Source organism: Aureobasidium pullulans, assembly GCF_000721785.1.
Source record: "Aureobasidium pullulans EXF-150 unplaced genomic scaffold scaffold_24, whole genome shotgun sequence".
NCBI classification, from domain to species: domain Eukaryota; kingdom Fungi; phylum Ascomycota; class Dothideomycetes; order Dothideales; family Saccotheciaceae; genus Aureobasidium; species Aureobasidium pullulans.
This window is the reverse complement of record NW_021941044.1, coordinates 300,605-320,339: the sequence shown is the minus strand read 5'-3', so window position 1 is coordinate 320,339 and position 19,735 is coordinate 300,605. Positions and strand designations below refer to the sequence as shown.

Below are 19,735 nucleotides of genomic sequence, written 5' to 3'. Positions count from 1 at the left end.
TCTGCATGTGAGAGGCTTGGCACTTGAGTCAGAGGGGCTGAAGTGTATTGGGAAAGGGTCCAGGAGCATGTGAGAGCTCCAGGGAAACACATCACAAGGCAACCTTCACTCAAACACCCACATACGTCGACTACAACCACCCGCCACCATGGACAAGTTCGCAGCATTCGGAAAGAACATCGGGTTTGTGGACCGCGTAGCAAAGCAAGAACAGCTGCTTACTCTTCCTTGGGCAGTGCATCCTTCACGCCCTTTGCAGCTCGCACGCAGCAATACGTCAAGGAGCAGTTTGGCCAGACCGAGGACAAGACGGAGCTGCCGCCAGACTACATTGAGCTCGAGAAGCGCGTTGATGCCTTGAAGCTTGTGCACCAGAAGCTGCTCTCGGTCACATCGCAATACACCAACGAAGCATACGACTACCCTCCCAACATCCGCGAGTCTTTCACCGACCTGTCCAAGAACGTCACCGAGAAGGTCCAACTTCTGTCGCGCGCCACCTCGACCGCCGAAGCTCAAGCCGCCTTTACCGCTACCCCTCAAGCAAAGCCTCAACCCAAGACCTTCAACCATGCTATCGCTCGCGCTTCCTTGGCTGGCAGCCAGCTGTTGCACCAGAGCGACGTTCGCGGTGCCGGTGCCGACGACTCGCTCGCCCAAGCTCTGGAGAAGTATGCTGTCGCCGAAGAGAAGGTTGGCGAGGCTCGCTTGAACCAGGACGAGCGCATTCAACAGCGCTTCCTCGCTGGCTGGAGCGCTACCCTCAACACCAACCTGCAGTTCGCTCAACGCGCCCGTAAGAACGTCGAGAACGCCCGCCTCAATCTCGATGCGACCAAGGCCCGTGTCAAGGGCATTAACAACCCCTTCAACAACAAGAACCAATCCCACGCCGAGGAAAACTACACAGAGGCCCAACGCGCCGAGATCGAAAAGGCAGAGGACGAATTCGTCAACCAGACCGAGGAAGCCGTCGGCGTCATGAAGAACGTCCTCGACACGCCCGAGCCCCTCAAGAACCTGGCCGAGTTGATCGCCGCCCAGCTCGAGTTCCACAAGAGATCCTACGAGATTCTGTCAGAACTGGCCCCCGAGGTCGACCAGCTGCAGCTCGATCAGGAGGTATCGTCTGTTCCATCCATCCAAGTCACCCAATTCTGATCATCTTGTGTTTTACTGCAGGCCAGTTACCGTAGAGCCCGCGACTCTGCTTAATTTGAACTTAGCCTCCCTTCCTCTTCCAGAGCCTCTTTGCCAACCAATCTTTCTGATTCTGCTAGTCTCGCTGTCGGAATTATTATCCTTCTTCTTCTTTCTGTTTCCATGCAGGCTCCGCTTCTGGATACCTAGCTCTCCCAATCAATTCAATACCACTATCCGACTGACTACCATCCGTCCGTCTCGTGCCGAGAAGTTGTGTATCTTTCTTTGGAAAGCAAAGTATTCATCTATCTCACGCCCACGTTTTCTTCCGTCCTCCTCACAGACCACATCAACCCCCTTCGATGCCAAGCTTTTGCTATATTACCCTTCCTACAATAGTCGCTATATTGGCAACCTTCTTATATTGCAACCACGGAAAGTAAGGTTCATGTAGAACAGCTGTACGATTCATACGGTTTATACGACCCGTGCGATTAAAAAGGTTGAACATGGCGTCAGCCGCGTCTTGAAACCACACAAGCTCAATCCATCCATCTCCACACGGGAATGTAATGTCTCACTCTGGAACAAGAAAGCACATGGACCAGAGTTCGTGTTACCCATGCACTTTTTTGTGTATCCGATTGCGAAAGAGTAAAGCAAGGGGGCGGAAGTGGGGATGCGTGATTGATGTAGATGCAGCAATCGAGTCATTTGTTTCTCTTGTGTAGAGTTAGGGCAGGTGCTGTGTTTGCCCTGGACCTTCCCTTGTTGATCAACTTGGACATGGTTGTCAATATGGACGCTCTACTATTTGGAAGTCGATGGTTGCGATTGAACATTTCAGTCCCTCATCGAGCCCCGTCCTAGTGGTATGATATTTGTCATCATGCTATGCTGACTCTTCTCGGAGATGCGCTGCTCCATTTGTCGACCGTCTTGCATGTCATGTCATCAATCCTCCATGAGCCCTGGGCATCACCATTCAGTCGGGTCCCTTGATGAAGGCATCCTAGTAAATCTTGGTCCGGCAGTCACAACCTAATCACACTGCATATGAATGTAGACATCTCCTGATAGGGGCTGTTCCTCCAAACAACATCTTGTTCAGATGATTAAATATATCCTTTTTGAGAGGGAAGATCTACTGACACCATGCCCTCTGACCTCTAATCCTCCGTCTTTAGTTTTGGCTCTCTAGGGCCAATTCATCTCAGGGCTGCTCTCCCAAGGCATGCTCCCCTGAGCGTCAAAGTCGAAGGGGTCAGATGAATCTGTGCCCCCTTGGCTACCTGTGCCCTTCTTCGAATCCGTATCGTCGAGTTGCAGAGCACTGAACAGACCCTTCATGTCGCGCAAATCGGATTGCACATTATCCTGCGGCACTCTGGCGCGATAATCGATGAATTCGCGAACGGCTTGAAGGATGGGGAAGTAACCTTCGTCATTGGGAAGCCACCAACGCATGACATCGACGCCCCAGACGCCAGTCATACGCTGTCGTAGAGCGGCAGGGTAAATGTAACTATAACACGTCTTGTGTCAGCAAAAGCGAACACGTGTAACACATCTCTGAAACTCGCTCAAGAACTTACCCGCATTGCTCGATTAGAGCGTACTTGTTGCGGCACCACATTGTGTGTCGCTGGTCCTTTGGCATGCATGCGGCAGCCATTCCCAAACTTGCCTGCGCGCCTAGAATCATGGCTGTCGAGTCCTCGCCGCAGTACTGTAGCGCCTCGAACATTTTGCACACCTTGAATGCCGTGGCCACTACTTCTTCTCCACCCACTGTGGGATCAAACTGTGCAACTTGTGACTTGAAAAGGAGGTGGATGGCCCAAAAGTCGATGAGGATGAAGTTCCAGGTGAATAGTTCTCCGGCCAACAGGAATTCGGGGTCTGTAGAGTTGACCACATCGTCCCAGTCTCCCTTTGGTGCGTTGGGAAACTCCTTCACATACGTTCGTGTGTCTTTGAAGGCGTTTTCGAGGTCGTGAGCATAGCCTTCTAGCTGCGCATTCAGTTTACCCATCTCGGTAATGAGCTCCATGCTCGGTCCTTCCTTTTTGCCTCTCGCGAACAACAAAGAAATGTCTGTTGCCAATAGCCTTGATCGTGCAAACTTCTCTTCAAACACGGATCCTAAGTCACGAGGCTTGTCTCTCGCCTGTCGAACATAAAATTCCATGCAAGCCACATGCCAATCGCGAGACAGTACCATTCCGTAGCCGTGCATGAATCCTGCAAAGAGGTCGAACCGGATGTACCAAGAGATGATCTTACGGTGTGTTTCGCTTTGCATGATTGTTTGTGGTGTGAAGAGTTCGGTCAGAATCTCGTAAGCAGCCCGTTGGTGGCCCATGAGGTTTACCCAGTCTCCCAGGAACTCCTCGAATGTGGCAAGCTGCAGGATGGTGAGTAACGTAGCTACAGTATGCCGCGGACTCCTTTCCAACGATTGACGTAGCAATGAGACCGATTTGTTGTAGTAGCCAAGGAAGCTTTGGAGCTTGCCATCTGGTTTCATCAAGGTGTGATGGTAAGCAGAGAAGGCTGTAATGGCGTAGAGGAGAGGCTCATATCCCAGAGCAATCTCCAAGAAGGTCGTCTTCAGGAAGTCTCCACTGTCGTACTTCATGGCATAGTGTTGGTGCGTCAACTTTTCCCTATGATAGGTAATATAGAACTTGACATCTTTCGGCAGATGAGCCCACTTGCTGTTCGGCGGTTGCTTGGACTTGAGAGACTTTCTCGAGCTTTGGCGGGGTATCTGTGGCCGTGTGGTGGGACGAGCCGATGTGATTGAACTGTCTGTGGTTGCAGGACTTTTGATTAAGGGGCTTTGATCCCTCGAGTTGGAAGACGCATCGGAGAGTTTGCGGTCGTCTTTGGAGCATAGGCTAGATGTGGCTTCTTCGTTTTCTTCGTCGTCTGGAATAGAGGGGAGCTTGTCGGCCTCGGTGACGTCGTACTCGTCGCCGGATGAGTTTGAGGCTTCGCCAGCGGAGCCCTTGTTCTTATAGTTTTTCGAAGGCTTTGATGATGCGCCCGTGGTAGCTTCAGGGTAGTGGCACTCGCGTTTGCCCTTGCGACATCCTGTTCCTTGGTTAGTACAACGAATGTCGTGCCGTAGTAAAGGTTCAGCTACTCACGTTCACAGGTGGGGTGAGCTTCGTCACACTACACAGCCAGATGTCAGATGGACTACTTCAATCATGTCTGTGTTGGTCGGCCTTACCTTGACCCTGCGCTGCCTGCAAGTAAAACAACCGCTTCTGGTTCTTCGATGTTTGACGTGATCAGCACCCGTGACGGATCGTCTCTTTCCACCGCGCGATCCCCCTTGTTGCGATATGGACCCACGGCTAGGATCTTCGATGTCTGAATAGCTGTTAAGGTTCTCCTGTGAGATGGTCGGTAATTGGTATAGCCTTGGGACATAACCATCCGGCATCATGACTCCTTCTGGCATCATCCCTTCCGGCGGGGCAATGGGTTGTCCGTTGGGGTAGTATCCAGCTCCCATGGGGTTCATAGGATAGTAGTGGTTGTCCATGTTTCAGGTAGTTTCGAGATGGTTTGAAGTTGTGGATGACGAACTCAAGCTTCGAGCATGGAAAGTACTTTTTTTTCCTAAGAATACCAAGGGACTGGGACTCAAGGTCTGTAAATATCCTACTGCAAGGGAATTCGGAGGAACCAGTGTCCGGGGATGGATATGGAACGGGCCCTATCAAGCCCTGTTGGATAACGTGATGGATTAAATTGTTGATGGGTCTCCTGAATGAGAGGATAGCACAGTGGATCCAAAGAGCTTCAGATCTAGAATAAGTGGTTCGGCCTGTTTTACGCCCGTAGGTTTTGCGTGGGCCAAGGCGGAAGTATGTCCAGGAGCAAAGTAGGCCAGACTATACTTGTTGCAGAGTAAACAAATCGGCGAAGGTAAGAGCTGCTGAGTCCCGGCTGAGATGGACCGACCACCGATATTAATTGATGCGGGGATGGGAATTCCAGCACCCTGGCCAAGAAATGGTCTCAGCGTACGGAAAAGATCAGAGCTAACAAATGAATGGTAAAAGCTGAGCGGTATCAAGAGCCGAGAAGCAGTGTCTCTTTTAATTGAGTATCCGTGGTCGCAAGTGAGGAGAGTCTTTTGGAGAAAAAAGCCAGGCCGGGACCAACGATGTTTGAGAGCCAATCCTGGTCCAGGTTTTTGTTTGGGAGAAAAAAAGATATCGTGGTCCTTGACGCACTGCACGGCAGGGATGCTCTGATGATCGTGGTCTGTACTTATGGTGACGGATACTGGCCACAGAACCCGGGTGATGATCTGCAGAATAGATGAGGAAAGGTGCTGTGAGTCGGCGTCACACAGTGGTTGGGGCTGTCGCGCACGATGGGAAGGAAGAGAGGATGTATGTTCGGCGCGCAGAGTGAGACCGGCAAGGGAACGCTTGATGCAAGCCTCCCTCCTCCTTCTTGTGCGAGGGGAAAAGGCACGATTTAGCGCAAGCTGTATGCAGGAAAGCCCCGTTTCAGATGTCAACTGTTTTTGAGCTCCTGGTCTATCAAAGAACGGCAAAGAAAGAGCTTCCAGAGCATCATGGCCAAACGGCTTGATCGACTTGATGGCGCACCTTATTGAAGCTTTGACGTGGAGCCGGGGGAGATTTCTTGATGAACGACTACCGCCTCTCAAGGCAACTTCCGATGTCTGGCTTGTGGTGGAGAAGAACCTACCGCGCCGGTTTAGCTTTTTGCGACAGGAGCACGGCGGCCCCGGTCGGTGTGTCGCTGCACCTGCAACTGCAACACGCCCCGCCCGCTCAGGAGCAAGCAATCTAGTAGCCTTCTTACCATGCGTGGATCAAGGGCAGCGATTCGCAATGCTTGCAGCTACAATAGGCCGCTCTCCTGAGCGGTGGGCACGTCTCGGACCGGACACGCCGATTGCTGCTTAGCAACTTGCCAACTAAAGGCCTGCCTGTCATCGGATGATTATTCACCATTTACGGCTGATTGGGGTCCGCCTGAATCGTGTCGCCTTTTCTAACCACAATCTCGCTGGAAGAACGACAGCCAGCTCGTTCCTCCAGAGAGTTCCGGCCTCGGTCGGGCATGTGAAAGCAATCTAACACACGATACCGACATCCGACTGATGCTACAGCACAAGACATGTACTCGACAATTACGTGAATACGGTTCAGTTCCTGGACAGCAAAATGCTCCGTGCCAAACAAACGGCTTTTAGACGTGAGCGTTAAGCTTGCACATGTCTCATATCTATCCACCGTCGCAGTCGGTGCCATCATCATCATCGGAGGCATATCTATGCGAATCCGAGTCTCCGTACTGCGTACACACTCTAATCATGGCAAGGTGGTCTCCGAGTTTTGAGTCGGCGTTACTTCCCAATGCTTCCAATGTGAGGTGACGTGATACTCGAGTAGTCGAATCAAGGACTTGAGCCGTCGTAGTCCGGGAGAAGCGCCGCCTTCTTGGAATACCCGGCGAGACCACTCACATCCTTTCAAGATCAAAGTAACCAATCGTCGCCGATGGAGATCCTCAGCCACAGCGAATTGTTGCTTTTCACCCACCCATGGTTTGCTGTATATCATCCTTTAGAAGCTCGTTGATACGGACGGCAGTTGGATGTGCTTCATTTCCCTGATGTGGCAGGTGGCTTTAGCATTAAAGTGCACACGCTCCCGCCAAAAGTAGTGGGTCGTACACGTGCAGAGACAAGACAGGGCATCAAACCTTTTTTCTAAACCAAAGCCGCATCAGAGATCTTGGGAGTCGCTTTTCTGATTCGAGAAAGGTGCCTGTTTCCCTAGATCTACCAGGGCATGACATGTCTCCGCGACTGGCGCGTGTTGTCAAGGAATAGCTCGGTGTCCAGTCCTTCACCGTTGTTGACGGGCCGGCTGTTGCTTGTGTGCATGCAGTCACAGTACCCACAGCAAATAGCGCTGCATCTAGAGATCTTAGGGAGACGAATTGCATGGAGGATTCGTTTTCCCTTGCAGGATTCTGTTGTTTGCAATTTTTTGATTGGTCTGGATGCATGAATTTTTCCGTTGAGATTTGTGGTTTCGTCGCACCAGTCAAGGCAAGAATTGAACGACTTGAACTTTCTGATGGACATCAAGGAGGCTCGGCGACGATCCAGGAGACATCATTGATGGGAATATTATGCGATTGCGCAAAGATGCCCAAGGTGCTGAAGATCCCGCATGAAAGCCACGTTTCCAACTGGCCCATGTTCTTTAGCCGCTGCTGTTAGAACGCCTCTTACAAGTGTCGATCAGTAAGGATCATCAACCATGACATGGAAAGTACCATAGATTTCTAGTCTCAGGCACTTTGAGGATAATCTCACAGTCTAGGGTGCTAGCAGACGCATCGTTGTCAATCATGATTTACTCTCAGCTGCTCAGCCGGTGTGATTGTCCGCAAGGATACTTTGAGTGGTTCAGAAGGATGTGTGCCTTGCGCGTCGGCGTGCGCGTTTCGAGCAAATGCATCTAGAGAATGTCTTAGATCAGTGATGCGCGCGGCCGATGTCAAGGAATAACCTTGTGACATGGTCACCGCATGATTTTGGACGAACATCACCTCTCGCGATTTTGCGTTTCATGCTCGCATCTTTGTGATACAGAAGTGTCGCACACACTACGAGATACTGTAATAGATATATATGTCCGGAGATGGGCACTGTTACAGACCAGTGGATATCCATTTATCTGTGTGATGGCTGGTGCAGGGGGAGTCAGTGGCTGCGATTCTGTTAGAAAAGAGAGCCTCTATCAAATGTTTGAGGATACGCAAGTACTGCCTGCACAATTCCTTAGTATTATGCAGTGACCCTACCTTGGCCAGGTATGTCACGGCTCATTCGCGATCCTAAGCAAGTTGTTGTAAGGATGCCATGTGGATATGCCAAATCGAGACGCAATCCAAAGCATCATATCGGAGCTTGGTAGCACCTGGAAGGGACGAAGATGATCGGGGGAGATGACATAGAACAGAAGAGATAGACCTCCTTCGGTTCTGACTGCATTTTTTGCTAACTAGCTAATCACCACTGCCTCCTAAGCACACCATGCTCCAGGACTGATCCAGGGCTGGCAAGGCTATAACCCGAAAGAAGAATGAAATGTAGCGATCGTGCGGCTAGTGATGAGAGAAAAGAAAGCGCCAACCTGGGAGAAAATATGCAACGCTCAAAACGCCAATGAATATGCATGGTGGACATTAGAGAAGGAAATTCGTGTACGGTTCGTGGAGGGTGATGGGAATAGCAGTGAAATGATATGTGGCGGTCGGAAACATAAACAAGAAGAGTTGACGGTCGTCTTGGATGTCGCATGGTGCAACATTGATGTCGAGTCGAGACTGATCAGAACACGGCAGGAGTGTCGAGGGTGGGACTTTCCGTAGAAGAGGGGGCAGTAGCTGTATCATCCGTAGCAGGCTTTTCCTTTTCATCGACACCTTGACCTCTGCAAAGAGGGCAGGAATTTCGACCTTTAGTGAGCCACTGTGGTGAGCGAGTTAGTGATATATCACTGGGTAGTGGTTGGCTTGTAGAAACATACCTGATCTATGCACTCCTTGTGGAACAGATGATTGCATTTGACAAGACGTCTAGCCTCTTCGTCGTGTTCAAAATCGCATAGACATACGAGGCAACGCTGTTCAGAGGTCAAAGAGATGCTCTCCTCTCCTTCAGTTGCAACAGCAAGAAGAGTAGTGCCAGAGCTTTGTATCCTGAAGATACCTGGAGCATCTGCAACATCTTGCTCACTTGCTACAGGCGGCTTGGCAGGACCCAACAAGGCCGACAACAACATCATGTCCTCATAGGTAGGCGAGTCGGTATAAAGACTCGGGGTAGTAATGATTGGGTGGTTTTCCGGATAACTGCCGCCAAGGACGTAGATGATCCAACTGCGGGTATTCTCGCCAGCTGCATTGTCAGGCTCGACGAAGCCATTGCGGCGTGATGAATATCCACGATGGCCGTAGTCTGACTCGCTAAGTCTGCGCGGACGATGTGGGCGAGGGCGCAGTGGGGCATCCTCGGCAGTAGTTTCGAGAGTTGTGGTTGTGGTGGTAGTACGAATGATGCTCTCACGGCGGTCAGAATAGTTTGAGTTTGAGCGGCTGGACGGAGGACGTTCGGGCATTCGAGTGGCAGAGTTAGCGGAACTGACTCGAGACAGTGTGGGACTCAAGGGTGGGCGAGCAGTGGCTATAGATCGGGAGCGGGTACGATCAGGGGTAGATGAATGGCGCTGGGCATCATATGCAGCAGGGAAACTGGAGAGGCCACCCATAGAAGCCCGTCGTCGATGACTGAAGCGGTGCGTAGGTGTCGGATCCAGAATGTGGTCAATACTATCACTCTCACCATTGAAGGGCGATCTGGGCAAAGCTGACAAGGCATCAAGGAAGGGCGGCATGGCGGCATCTTGAGCCCCGTTACCATTCGTCTGGTTCACTGATCGAATGCCCACAATGATTACAGGAACCATACGACCATCGGGACCAGCCTGGGTTGATGGTGAAGCATTAGCGTCCGTTGAAGCATCCCTGCCTGTTCCCGAGCCGAAGCGGAACATTCGAAAGAAGTTGAGCGGGGCGTTGGCCGACGTCTGTCCGCCTTGCCCGCCCTGTCTGAGGGCCGATGCCAGTCTCCCGCTTTCCAATGATTGAAGGAAGTTGCTAAAAGTGCCATCGCCACTCACGCTGTGAGCCTCTGCAATGGCCTCCTGATCACCGTCAAGCAGAGTGGCAGCCGTTGTCGCAGCGGCTACCGACAGGATGCGAGAAATCAGGGCTGTATTGTCTTCTCCCCCTCTTAGCTGCCCGTCTCCTTCTGTTCTAGGCCTTGTGCCGCTCAATAAAGACGGCTCTTGTGCTGCAGCAGGAGTCCAAGCTTGTAGTGGCTCCGATTCTGGTGCAGCTCGAGGTTCAGGTGAGTCGGCAGGAGATAGTCTTGGGGTCAAGAGAGGAGTTCTTGTCGGTCTGTCAGATCGCAGCGCGGAAAGACGTTCAGAAAGAGAAGTGGGGAGACGGAAACTCGAACGGGACGATGGAGTGTGCGGCGCGGGATCCGAGGTAGCAAGATCCAAGTTGAGCTCAAAGTTGTCAAAGTTGAGTTCAACATGCGGGTATGCGTATCCAAAGTCGTCTGTCCGTGAGCGAGAGAGTTGCGTGGGGCGTGAGAAAGGGGAATGTCGAGTATTGAAGTTGTGAAGCGATGTGCGAGCACGCTGTAGGCGTGAAGGACGCTGCGGACCAGAATCTACATGCTCTGTGTCATCGGTAACAGGGGTGGACGAGCGGAGCATCTGTGATAGTCTATGAATGGAGGACGAACGAGCGGCACGTGGGCGTGGCCTCGGTGATGGTCGGCGTGACGATCTGTCATGGTCAAGATCGGTGTGGTTATCCGGAGCCAATACCGAGGAAGAAGGGAGCGAGCGGCGCCAGAAAGACTCGCGGCGAGATTGGTGGCCAGAGGTAGGCCGAGTGGGCGGCGGTGAGGTCGTCGCTGAGGACGCGGCCTGACCCATGGCGGGATGTGGAAGCGGAGAAAGGATAGATCAGTAGAAAGGAGCAGTCGTACGCCGAGTGGATGATACAGGGGGCTGGAGCAATAGAGACAGCGCGATGCGAGGCGAGAGGAAGTCGAAGTCGCCGAGCTGGACGAGGGAGTGCTGCGTCGACGACAGGCGCGCAAGTCCAGGCTGACGGACAACGCTGTACACCGAAACGCCCACCTCCGCTGAGAGATGAGATGTGCTGCCAAGCCCGGATGACTCGCGCCGCCGCCCGCTGAACCTAATCTACCTGTTGTCGACATATCGACTCGTTTCAATTCCTCCTGCGCCTATCAACAGATACATGCACCTCCCGTTTGTATTCGTCTGCTTTTGCTTGTCTTGTCTGCATTCCATCCCAGTAGCCAACGCACATATCGACTCGAATACCCTGCATTCAAGGGGCCGTACTTTGCCAAACAGACCAACACCAGCAGCAGCTTCCCGCTCACTTGCAGATCTCTTTCAAGAAAAACCGCCGCTAAGATTCAGCCCTGCCCCGACACTGCTCACTGCCCTGATCGTTGGTCAATTCTTTTCTTTCTGCTACAAGTTGCTCTAGCCCATCCCAACTAAGGTGCTGTAAAACACGGGATACCCTATGTTCGTCTCAGCCTGAGACACGTCACACTGTACAAACAGTGACACTCCGTACCTTCTCTCCTCCACCTCCTGCACAACTCCCCCACAATGCCGCCAACAGCCCACCACTTCACCCCGGTTTATCCTCTGCATGAACCTCAGCACTCTTTTCGTAGCAAACAGTATGCTCCTCCTAGAAAGCGAAAGAGACAACAAGGGAACGACGATGACAGCGATGATTCCGATACGAATGTCGAGCCGCTCCAGCCGGTGCAATCTCACGACATCAATGATCCGTACCGTGTTGCCGGATGGCCCGAAAACATCCCTTTGCCTGGATCCTCGTTTCCTCATTCCCCTGCTGTCAAACCAAAAGGTCGCCAACTATCGTCCGACAATCTCCAAAAGGAACTCGCTGGCCTCAAACCTCCCTTGTACGTCCCGCCTCCTGGCGAACAGGATACTACCCCATCGCTACGCCGTCATCATCTGAGTGTACTCACCACAATATTACACACAAGCCTTCTAAAGCATGATTTTGTGCGTGCAGGCAGAGCTTGGGGTATGATCTTGCGCACCGATATCATGGGCCGACCACTGGATGTACGCACACATGGTCGATGGGGTGTTGGTGCTGAGATTTTGATGCGAAAATTCTCGCCTGAGAATATCATTGATGAGCAGCTCTACAACAGAACAATCATTAGTGATGAAGGATTTGAGGCCGCAAAAGATTACTATGAACGCTTAATTCTACAATTCCCGTATCAGAAGACGAACCCGAACGCCATATCATCACTTACATTCTATCCTGCAATGTTTGGCCTTTGCATCTACGAAATCCAACAAAAGTGCAGACTGGCTTACGAGCGTACTCGAAAAGACTCTCCGGAGGTGGAACATTCTGACTCGGAACTCGGTCTAAACGGCAATCCAGAAGAAGAGACGTCTGCCATCAGACGTTCAGAGTTGGCTTCTGCTGCAAGCCTCGCAGCTCGCATGGATGAATTGATGCTGTCTCCGCCCTTCGACACATACCCATCACTATTACAACTGAGGGTCTCTATAGCTCTGTGGTTAGCGGACCTGTACAGAACTACAGCCGATTCGGACGATGATGATGACGAAAACAAGGAGCGTGCCTCAATGGAGCGGGCGAAGGCTAGAAGGTGTTTAGATAGGTTAAAGGCTGCAGGTGTTACTGCACCGCAAATGCTTATGGATATCTCGGATTGATAATCTAGCTATTTCATGGCTTCAACACATGATTTTCTTTGTATTTTTTGATACCCTCTGTACAAGTAATGAATAACACATCCACACAAATTTCGTCCGTGCTCAAAACACATCAGCCAATTTTGCAGTCGACTTGACGTCTAGCACTCAGTCATTGAATGATTGCTCGTTATTATAATCTTGCAAGATTCATAGTTTTCAAATTTTTTCGACCCTGAAATTTCACAACAATTGAAGTCTCCAGAATGCAGGCAAGGCGCGCTCTTTACAGGGTCGCCACTACCTCTAGAGATGCAGTCTACAAATCCAACTTCAACTCCGTAACATTACGGAGGCCAATTGTCCGGGACAGGTCATCTCTCGCACTTTCTGGCTCTCAAATCGCATTCTTCCAAGGTCGTGGATATGCATCTACTTCTGGTCCAGATGATTTTTTGAATCAGCACAACTCTGCTGTCAACAATCTCTCCGCCCGTGTTGCGGAGTTTCACTCCAACAAACAAAAGTTTCGCATTTCTCATGGATCGACCAACAGCACTCGTCAGACGTCAAAGGGCCCTCATGTGCTCGACGTGAGTGCATTGAATAAGGTTCTGAGGGTCGACGTCGACAGGAAGATTGCCTATGTCGAACCCAATGTGCCAATGGACAGACTCGTTGAAGCCACACTTCCTTACGGCCTTGTTCCTCCCGTCGTCATGGAATTTCCTGGAATCACAGCTGGGGGTGGTTATGCAGGTACTGCAGGCGAAAGCTCAAGTTTCAAGCACGGCTTCTTCAACCACACCATTGAGTCCATCGAAATGATTCTCGCAACAGGTGAAGTCGTCAAGTGCTCACCAACCGAGAGATCTGATTTGTTCTACGGAGCAGCTGGCGCGGTCGGTAGCTTCGGTGTCACTACCCTGATCGAACTTCGTCTCGAGCCTGCGAAGAAGTATGTTGAGACCACGTACCACCCTGTCACCGGCATGCAAGACGCAATCGAGACCCTTGAAAAAGCGACATCGGACCATGGCCTTGACTACGTCGATGGCATCATGTTCTCAAAAACTCAAGGAGCAGTCGTAACTGGACGCATGACTGACACACCATCGTCAGAATTGCCTGTGCAGACTTTCAGCTCAGCATGGGACCCATGGTTCTACCAACACGTTCAAAGCCAAATCTCCAAATCAGGAACCGAGCCCGTCGTAGAAGCAGTCCCTCTTCCAGAATACCTTTTCCGCTACGATCGAGGCGGCTTCTGGGTCGGAGACATGGCATTCAAGTACTTCAACTTCCCCTACAATAAGTTCACCCGTTGGTTCCTGGACGACTTCACCCACACACGCATGATGTACACAGCTCTTCACGCCTCGGGTGAATCCAAGCGCTGCATCATTCAGGATTTAGCTCTACCTTACTCGACAGCCGAGAAGTTCGTGGATTACACATCCTCCGAGTTGGATATTTTCCCTCTGTGGCTGTGTCCTCTCAAGAGAACTGAACAACCTACCATGCACCCCTATACCAGAGAAGACAAGGAATTGATGCTCAACATCGGCGTCTGGGGCTTCGGTCCTAACGATCGCGCCGAGTTTGTCAAGGCCAACAGAGGACTGGAAGCCAAGTTGCGCGAACTCGGCGGTATGAAGTGGTTGTATGCTCAGACCTACTACACTGAAAATGAGTTCTGGGAGCAGTTCGACCGTAAGTGGTACGACGAGCTGAGAGAAAAGTATGGTGCTACGAACCTGCCTAGCGTCTATGACAAGGTCAAGGCACCGCCGGAGAAGGCGGCTGCGCCCGAGAAGTTCCTGGACAAGTGGCCTTGGGCTGGCTTCTTTGGTATCTACAAGGCCATCCAGTCAAAGACATACTTGCAAGCCAGAAGTGCGGCTTGGAGAAAGTGGATTGAATGATCGTTTGCGCAAGATCCTAAGCGGGTCGGGTCGCGTCTTAAATCATGTATGAATATATGTTGTAAGAATACATAGATAGACATTAGATATGGGAGAATACATAGTTTTCTTGTAGATGATAGTGGCTTTCCAATCTGAAAATTTAGACTTCCTGCTTCTCTTCCATGCCATGTGGACTTCCATTGGAAGAAGAAGGTGTCTGCTCGTCGGAGCTTCTCTGGTGCTCGGCAAGATGTTGATGCCACTCGCTTTGCTCGTATGAGAATGTGTTCTCGCCACCTTTTCCGTACCAAAGTGGCTCCTTGTTCGCGACCCTCACTACACTCAACCATGGACTTGAGGTCTGGGATGCTTGATGGAACAAGACATCTACTTCCTCCAGGCAGCGACATCCAGTCTCGGGCTAGCAATTGGTCAGTATTTGCCTAGGTAAGAGAAAGTCGTGATCTTGACTTACATAGAATAGATAGATGATTGGGACGATAGCAGCGTTTAGAACAGCAAAGATGGTGTATGTCCTGTACCCAATATGATGGAAAGCAATAGGAGCGATGAGCACAACAATAAAGTTACTCAACCAGTTTCCGGCAGTAGACAAGGCGTTGGTAGGTCCACGAATAGCTAGAGGCGTCAACTCGACAGCCCACAACCAGGACATTCCTTGCCAGCCGATGGCAAAGAAGGTATTGTAGACAAAGATAAACACGACCATGACGATGTGCGTCGAGCTGTTGTCCACATAGCTCATAACCGTGAGAATGATGAGTGAGATAGACATGCCAACAGCACCGAACATGGACAGGGCTCGTCTACCCCAGAAGCGATCGATGCCAATTACCGTAACGAACGAAGCCAGGAACAATTCTGTGGCACTGCAGCCTGCGAGTAATCTTGCTACCCATGGTGTATATCCTGTTTGTGTGTTGAACATCAATGCCAGGTATTGAGTAAAGATGTTGATACCAGTCCACTGCTGCATGACTTGAAGCATGAAAGCAAGAATAGTACGGTGCAGGAACCTGTACTCGTTCATCGAGAAGGCAGAAGAGAAGCCTCCGCGCGCCATCTCCAGGATGGCATCCTTGATCTGGAGAAACTCTTGACGGACTTCTTCATCCTCAGGAGTTGTGTCCGAGAGTGCTGACAAAACGGTAAGCGCCCCTTCCTCGCGACCAGTGAGAATGAGCCAACGAGGAGACTCCGGAAGGAAGAGAATCATGATGAAGGCCAACATTGCCGGCACGATCTGGAAGGCGGTAGCCACTCTCCATGAAGCCGAGCTGGGAGCAAGCCATGCGAAAGCAAAGGTGATCCAGTAGGCCAGGGCTACGCCGAATGCGATGCAAGCTCCAGATGATACCATGAGCATGGTGCCACGACGATGGGCACGAGTAGATTCTGCTTGCCACGCGGGTACGGCAGCAGTGTTGAATCCATTTCCGAATCCAGCAATGAACCTTCCAGCCACCAGTTGACCGTAGGAGAAGGATGATGCCTGAACGACCTTGCCAATTGCCATAAGTACCAAGCCGAGCATGATCATCTGTCGACGGCCAAGATAGTCACCAAGGAAGACAGCGATGATGGCACTTGCAAAGCACTAGTGTCTGATCAGTATACATGAATCAAGTAGGGAGGTGTGGTAATTCGTACCCCAATGTTCCAGGTCGCGTTCGTCACTCCTTGAATAACGGCGACATGATTGCTGGTGGGTCTACCAGAAGTGTCAATCTCTGGAAACCGCTCTCTGAAGCTCGAAACTGTGAGAAGGCCTCCAAAATCACTCTGACCATATCCGAAGGCAACAAAGCAGAGTCCGGCTGCCAAAGCAATTGCTGTTCGTAGACGCGATCCTCTCAAGCCCAGGTATGAAGCCATGATTGATGTCGGATGGGTTCGAGATAGATGATCAAAACTTCACCAACCTCTTCCAACAAAAGCAAGAGCGACGGGCGGGAGAAATACATCAGGTCGGCCCCCAACCCCGGCAAGCCTTCACGTCATGAACTGCTCAAGGCATCGGTTCACACACAGTTTAAAATGGTTCACAGAAATTGTAACAGGGGTGTTCGGGTGATGATGAATCGTGCAACAATTTGATCTCATCGGTGACCAGCGTGTGGCTGTCGATCAAAGTGGAGCCAACCAGATCTGAACTTTGTATCGGGCACGTTGCCGCCGGCACATGTCAACTCCAACGAACGCTCCTGGCTCTTGAGGCTTAAAATTGTTATCAAGCTGTCAGCAGTACTGTACCTTCTCGAGTCGGTCTCTTTGTCTTCAGGATTCTCTTGATGTCTGTTGCTCGATTGCCAAAATCCGATCCCTTGCGTTTACTTTCTCCGGACTTGCTTGCACTAACAGATGGCTCATGCACAATGACGATCGCGCTTGCCCTTTCCTTTGACCCTAGCTAGGCGCATGCCGAGAACGCATGCTGCGTGCTGATAACCAGCCCACTCCAGCATCTTTCAAATCATCAACACGCAACCAAAAGGTATCACAACTTTGTACCTCGTATATCTCTCACATTGCAACATCCCACGCCTGCTGCATTCCCCTCGCCATGATTCCGCTCTGCAAGGGCGAGCTGTCGGCACGTCAACAAAGGCAGCATGGCTTCCTTCGGTCTCCGCCGAGCGCTTACTCTCACACATTCCACGTGAATCTGTGTGTAGGGCAGGTTGTCTACACCCAGAACGTCCATCACAGTATGGTCGGGCCGTCTGGGCCGCACTTCGAACACCAGCCATGTGTTACACAAGATCCTTCGGGGTCGAGGACTTTCTAGCTTCCTTGTTAAACATGAGAGAAGCCACGTGCCAATGCCTCGAGCACTCCAGTAATCTCTCCACACACACTTACAGTACAGTTGTTTTCCTGCAGCCGCATTCTCCCATCCGGGTTCTTTCATTGTCTTACATTCTTGATCAAATCATCTCGACTCGGAGTAAAAACTCAAACTGCACCTACCCGGCGAATGGTAGTTGATGCTGCTCGCACTTCCAGTATCAATGTCAATGCGATTCCAAGTCTGGATCAGCTCAGTACCATCCCTTGCTTCGGTCAGTGGTAAATTGTGTGAAGATAGCTCATGCAGGCTCCAACGCACGAGGACTGTTTCAGCACACATCATCTCACGCAGGATTCAATCAACGCTGCGTGGGGTCTTGCATTTTTGTATGTGTGGCCTTGTAGGGTCAAGGCCGTTATGGTCATGCATTTCCCCAAGGGAGAGTCCTATAACCGGTGGGGTAGTCCTCAAGGGATAATGACCTGTCACATTTTTTCCAAAATGCTCTGTGGGAATTTTCATCTTTCTAGGGTGCAATGAGTTCGTCCTTTGTGGACCCTACTACGGTGCGATCCAATCTCTGTTGTCGGTCTTTGTCTGCAACCAATCAACAGACATCATTTGCCGACGATTCTCTGTGCTGTGGAAATCATGAAGCTCGCCATCAACAACCCCTCCAACAAGTCTCTCAGCCAATGCTGGCTAATGTACATGGCCGATATTGGCCCGTCCATGACACTCAACCCAAACGTCAGCTGGCTCCCTTCCAAGAGGCTCCAGAGAGCATGTGTACTAACGAGGCATCAGCGTGGATGTCATGGTCAAACAATACCTGGTACTCTCAAGCATCTCCCGGTGCCCACGGAGACGAGCACTCCATCTCGACCTGGGGCAACGCCGTACCCCAAGCATATATGAGTCCTCCTTTAAGCGACGGCGAATACATACAAGGCAATCAGCCACTTATCGACAACTGGCTTTTGCAGCGCTCTTATCACGGAGCACAAGATACGACCGGTCATCATATTCCATGGGATTATCAACCAGTTCAACCTCACTACAACCACCTCCACCAACCAGAATATGACTCGCATTCTCAGAGCAGGCCTTCATACGACAGCTGCGTAGACGTCAAATACCCTGATACTAGTGACGGCCGATCTGAGAATATGTCGGCTAGCACTGGACACTACGCTTTCCCTTCCCCTAACGAATCTCACATACACGAAACCTATTATACAGAGAGGCAGGACGCTGGTGTGTGGGGCTGGCCACAATCGATGCCTGATAATGTCCACACTCCGTTGCACTCGAATCTGGCCATTCAAGACCTTGGTAACACACCCGAGCATGGCAGGGTTTCCTTCTTCTCCGAGCCAAGCCCGTCGATGGCCAAACCTGGTGCTCAGACATCTCCAAGCGCATTCTCCGATGATACGACGCCGACAGACCTTATCCCCAACCCTCCGACTGAATTGATAGATCCACCATCGGAGGACATGACCCCCAGCGACAAGACCATGATCCCACAAAGACGTAACCTCAAGGACCCGAATCACCTATACATGCCACGTTGGATCAGAGGAGATGGCAAACAACGTGAAGGCTGGTGCGGAGCATGCCGTCCTGGAAAATGGTTGAGCCTAAAGCGCAGTACCTACTGGTGTATGAAAATATCTCCTTGATCTGGTGATAGACAGCTGACAAAACCACCAGATCATAAGAACTTCTGCCACGGTATTACAGTCATGGGCACTCCATTTCCGCGGCCAACTCGAACCCGCGCACTAGCCGATGACAAGGGATACGAAGGGTTTTGCGGAACGTGCAACAAGTGGATTGTCCTGAATGGAGGAAAGAAGAGCCATACTTCTTGGTTCAGACACGCTTACAAGGTATGTCTGCAGCCATGTCCTCGGATGGCTTCGATCTGATATAGGAACAGTGTGACCCATCTGCAGTCGCCAGAGTATCTCCATCCAGGAGTTTTGCATAGGCATCAGTACAACATGCACGTCATCCGCACTCCGACTCAATCTGACTCCTCGCGGCATCTACTTGCCATCTCATCATTCACGACATCACACTCCCAAGACCTCCAGGTGGCTCTTTGTAATTTTTTCGAGCTGTTTGATTTTCCATTGTTTTTACATCATGTCTTCGATTCTCATGTCACTTTGATAGGTCTGTTTTTGTTTCTTCTTGTTTCCGGCCATCTCTCACGACCTGATGGAAAGAGCATTCTTGAAGGCGTTCTTGTCTCTTCGGTTTGTTTTTTATAGCGTCACGATGCGAGCATGCATTTTGCCTTAACCATCTCTTCATTCTGATTCTATCTCGGCCTTTCCATCAAATGGTACACCTTCCTAACACAAACGCATTCATTCCGCACTTTAGTCATCGTGACAGACCACTATCACCATTGCTCTAATCCGGCATTCTTTCGCTAGATACTACAG

At 51.0% G+C, this 19,735-nt stretch overlaps 8 protein-coding genes across 8 annotated transcripts; 5 read left to right on the top strand and 3 right to left on the bottom strand.

Annotated features, from left to right (window-relative positions):
• Positions 1-100: 100 nt before the first annotated feature.
• Positions 101-1,161, top strand: M438DRAFT_399844 (uncharacterized protein; the record flags this gene model as incomplete). Its single annotated transcript, XM_029909437.1, has 2 exons — positions 101-183; positions 237-1,161. The coding sequence occupies exons 1-2, from the start codon at positions 149-151 to the stop codon at positions 1,159-1,161; spliced, it is 960 nt and encodes a 319-aa protein (XP_029756789.1). The 5' UTR covers positions 101-148.
• A 1,179-nt stretch (positions 1,162-2,340) lies between these two features.
• M438DRAFT_281522 (uncharacterized protein) lies at positions 2,341-4,600 on the bottom strand (the record flags this gene model as incomplete). Its single annotated transcript, XM_029901246.1, has 4 exons — positions 2,341-2,668; positions 2,739-4,242; positions 4,299-4,326; positions 4,385-4,600. The coding sequence occupies 4 exons, from the start codon at positions 4,598-4,600 to the stop codon at positions 2,341-2,343; spliced, it is 2,076 nt and encodes a 691-aa protein (XP_029756788.1).
• Positions 4,601-8,551: 3,951 nt separating this feature from the next.
• On the bottom strand, positions 8,552-10,508 carry M438DRAFT_281442 (uncharacterized protein; the record flags this gene model as incomplete). Its single annotated transcript, XM_029901238.1, has 2 exons — positions 8,552-8,692; positions 8,751-10,508. The coding sequence occupies 2 exons, from the start codon at positions 10,506-10,508 to the stop codon at positions 8,552-8,554; spliced, it is 1,899 nt and encodes a 632-aa protein (XP_029756787.1).
• Positions 10,509-10,898: 390 nt separating this feature from the next.
• On the top strand, positions 10,899-11,353 carry M438DRAFT_110217 (uncharacterized protein). Its single transcript, XM_029898689.1, has one exon. The coding sequence runs from the start codon at positions 11,065-11,067 to the stop codon at positions 11,320-11,322; it is 258 nt and encodes an 85-aa protein (XP_029756786.1). The 5' UTR covers positions 10,899-11,064; the 3' UTR covers positions 11,323-11,353.
• M438DRAFT_348818 (uncharacterized protein) lies at positions 11,049-12,666 on the top strand. The gene has a single exon (XM_029906241.1). It carries the CDS (start codon positions 11,451-11,453, stop codon positions 12,576-12,578), a length of 1,128 nt encoding a protein of 375 aa, XP_029756785.1. The 5' UTR covers positions 11,049-11,450; the 3' UTR covers positions 12,579-12,666.
• A 157-nt stretch (positions 12,667-12,823) lies between these two features.
• On the top strand, positions 12,824-14,632 carry M438DRAFT_399840 (FAD binding domain protein; the record flags this gene model as incomplete). Its single annotated transcript, XM_029909436.1, has 2 exons — positions 12,824-12,919; positions 13,022-14,632. The coding sequence occupies 2 exons, from the start codon at positions 12,824-12,826 to the stop codon at positions 14,480-14,482; spliced, it is 1,557 nt and encodes a 518-aa protein (XP_029756784.1). The 3' UTR covers positions 14,483-14,632.
• A 79-nt stretch (positions 14,633-14,711) lies between these two features.
• Positions 14,712-16,439, bottom strand: M438DRAFT_304233 (sugar porter family MFS transporter; the record flags this gene model as incomplete). The annotated part of the gene is made up of 3 exons (XM_029902183.1): positions 16,136-16,439; positions 14,940-16,082; positions 14,712-14,885 (listed from the first exon to the last, which is right to left on the bottom strand). Coding segments are annotated over exons 1-3 (1,542 nt in total), but the record flags the coding sequence as incomplete, so codon positions are not given.
• Positions 16,440-18,190: 1,751 nt separating this feature from the next.
• M438DRAFT_326161 (uncharacterized protein) lies at positions 18,191-19,272 on the top strand (the record flags this gene model as incomplete). Its single annotated transcript, XM_029903115.1, has 3 exons — positions 18,191-18,941; positions 18,993-19,171; positions 19,222-19,272. The coding sequence occupies 3 exons, from the start codon at positions 18,191-18,193 to the stop codon at positions 19,270-19,272; spliced, it is 981 nt and encodes a 326-aa protein (XP_029756782.1).
• Between the last annotated feature and the right edge of the window lie 463 nt (positions 19,273-19,735).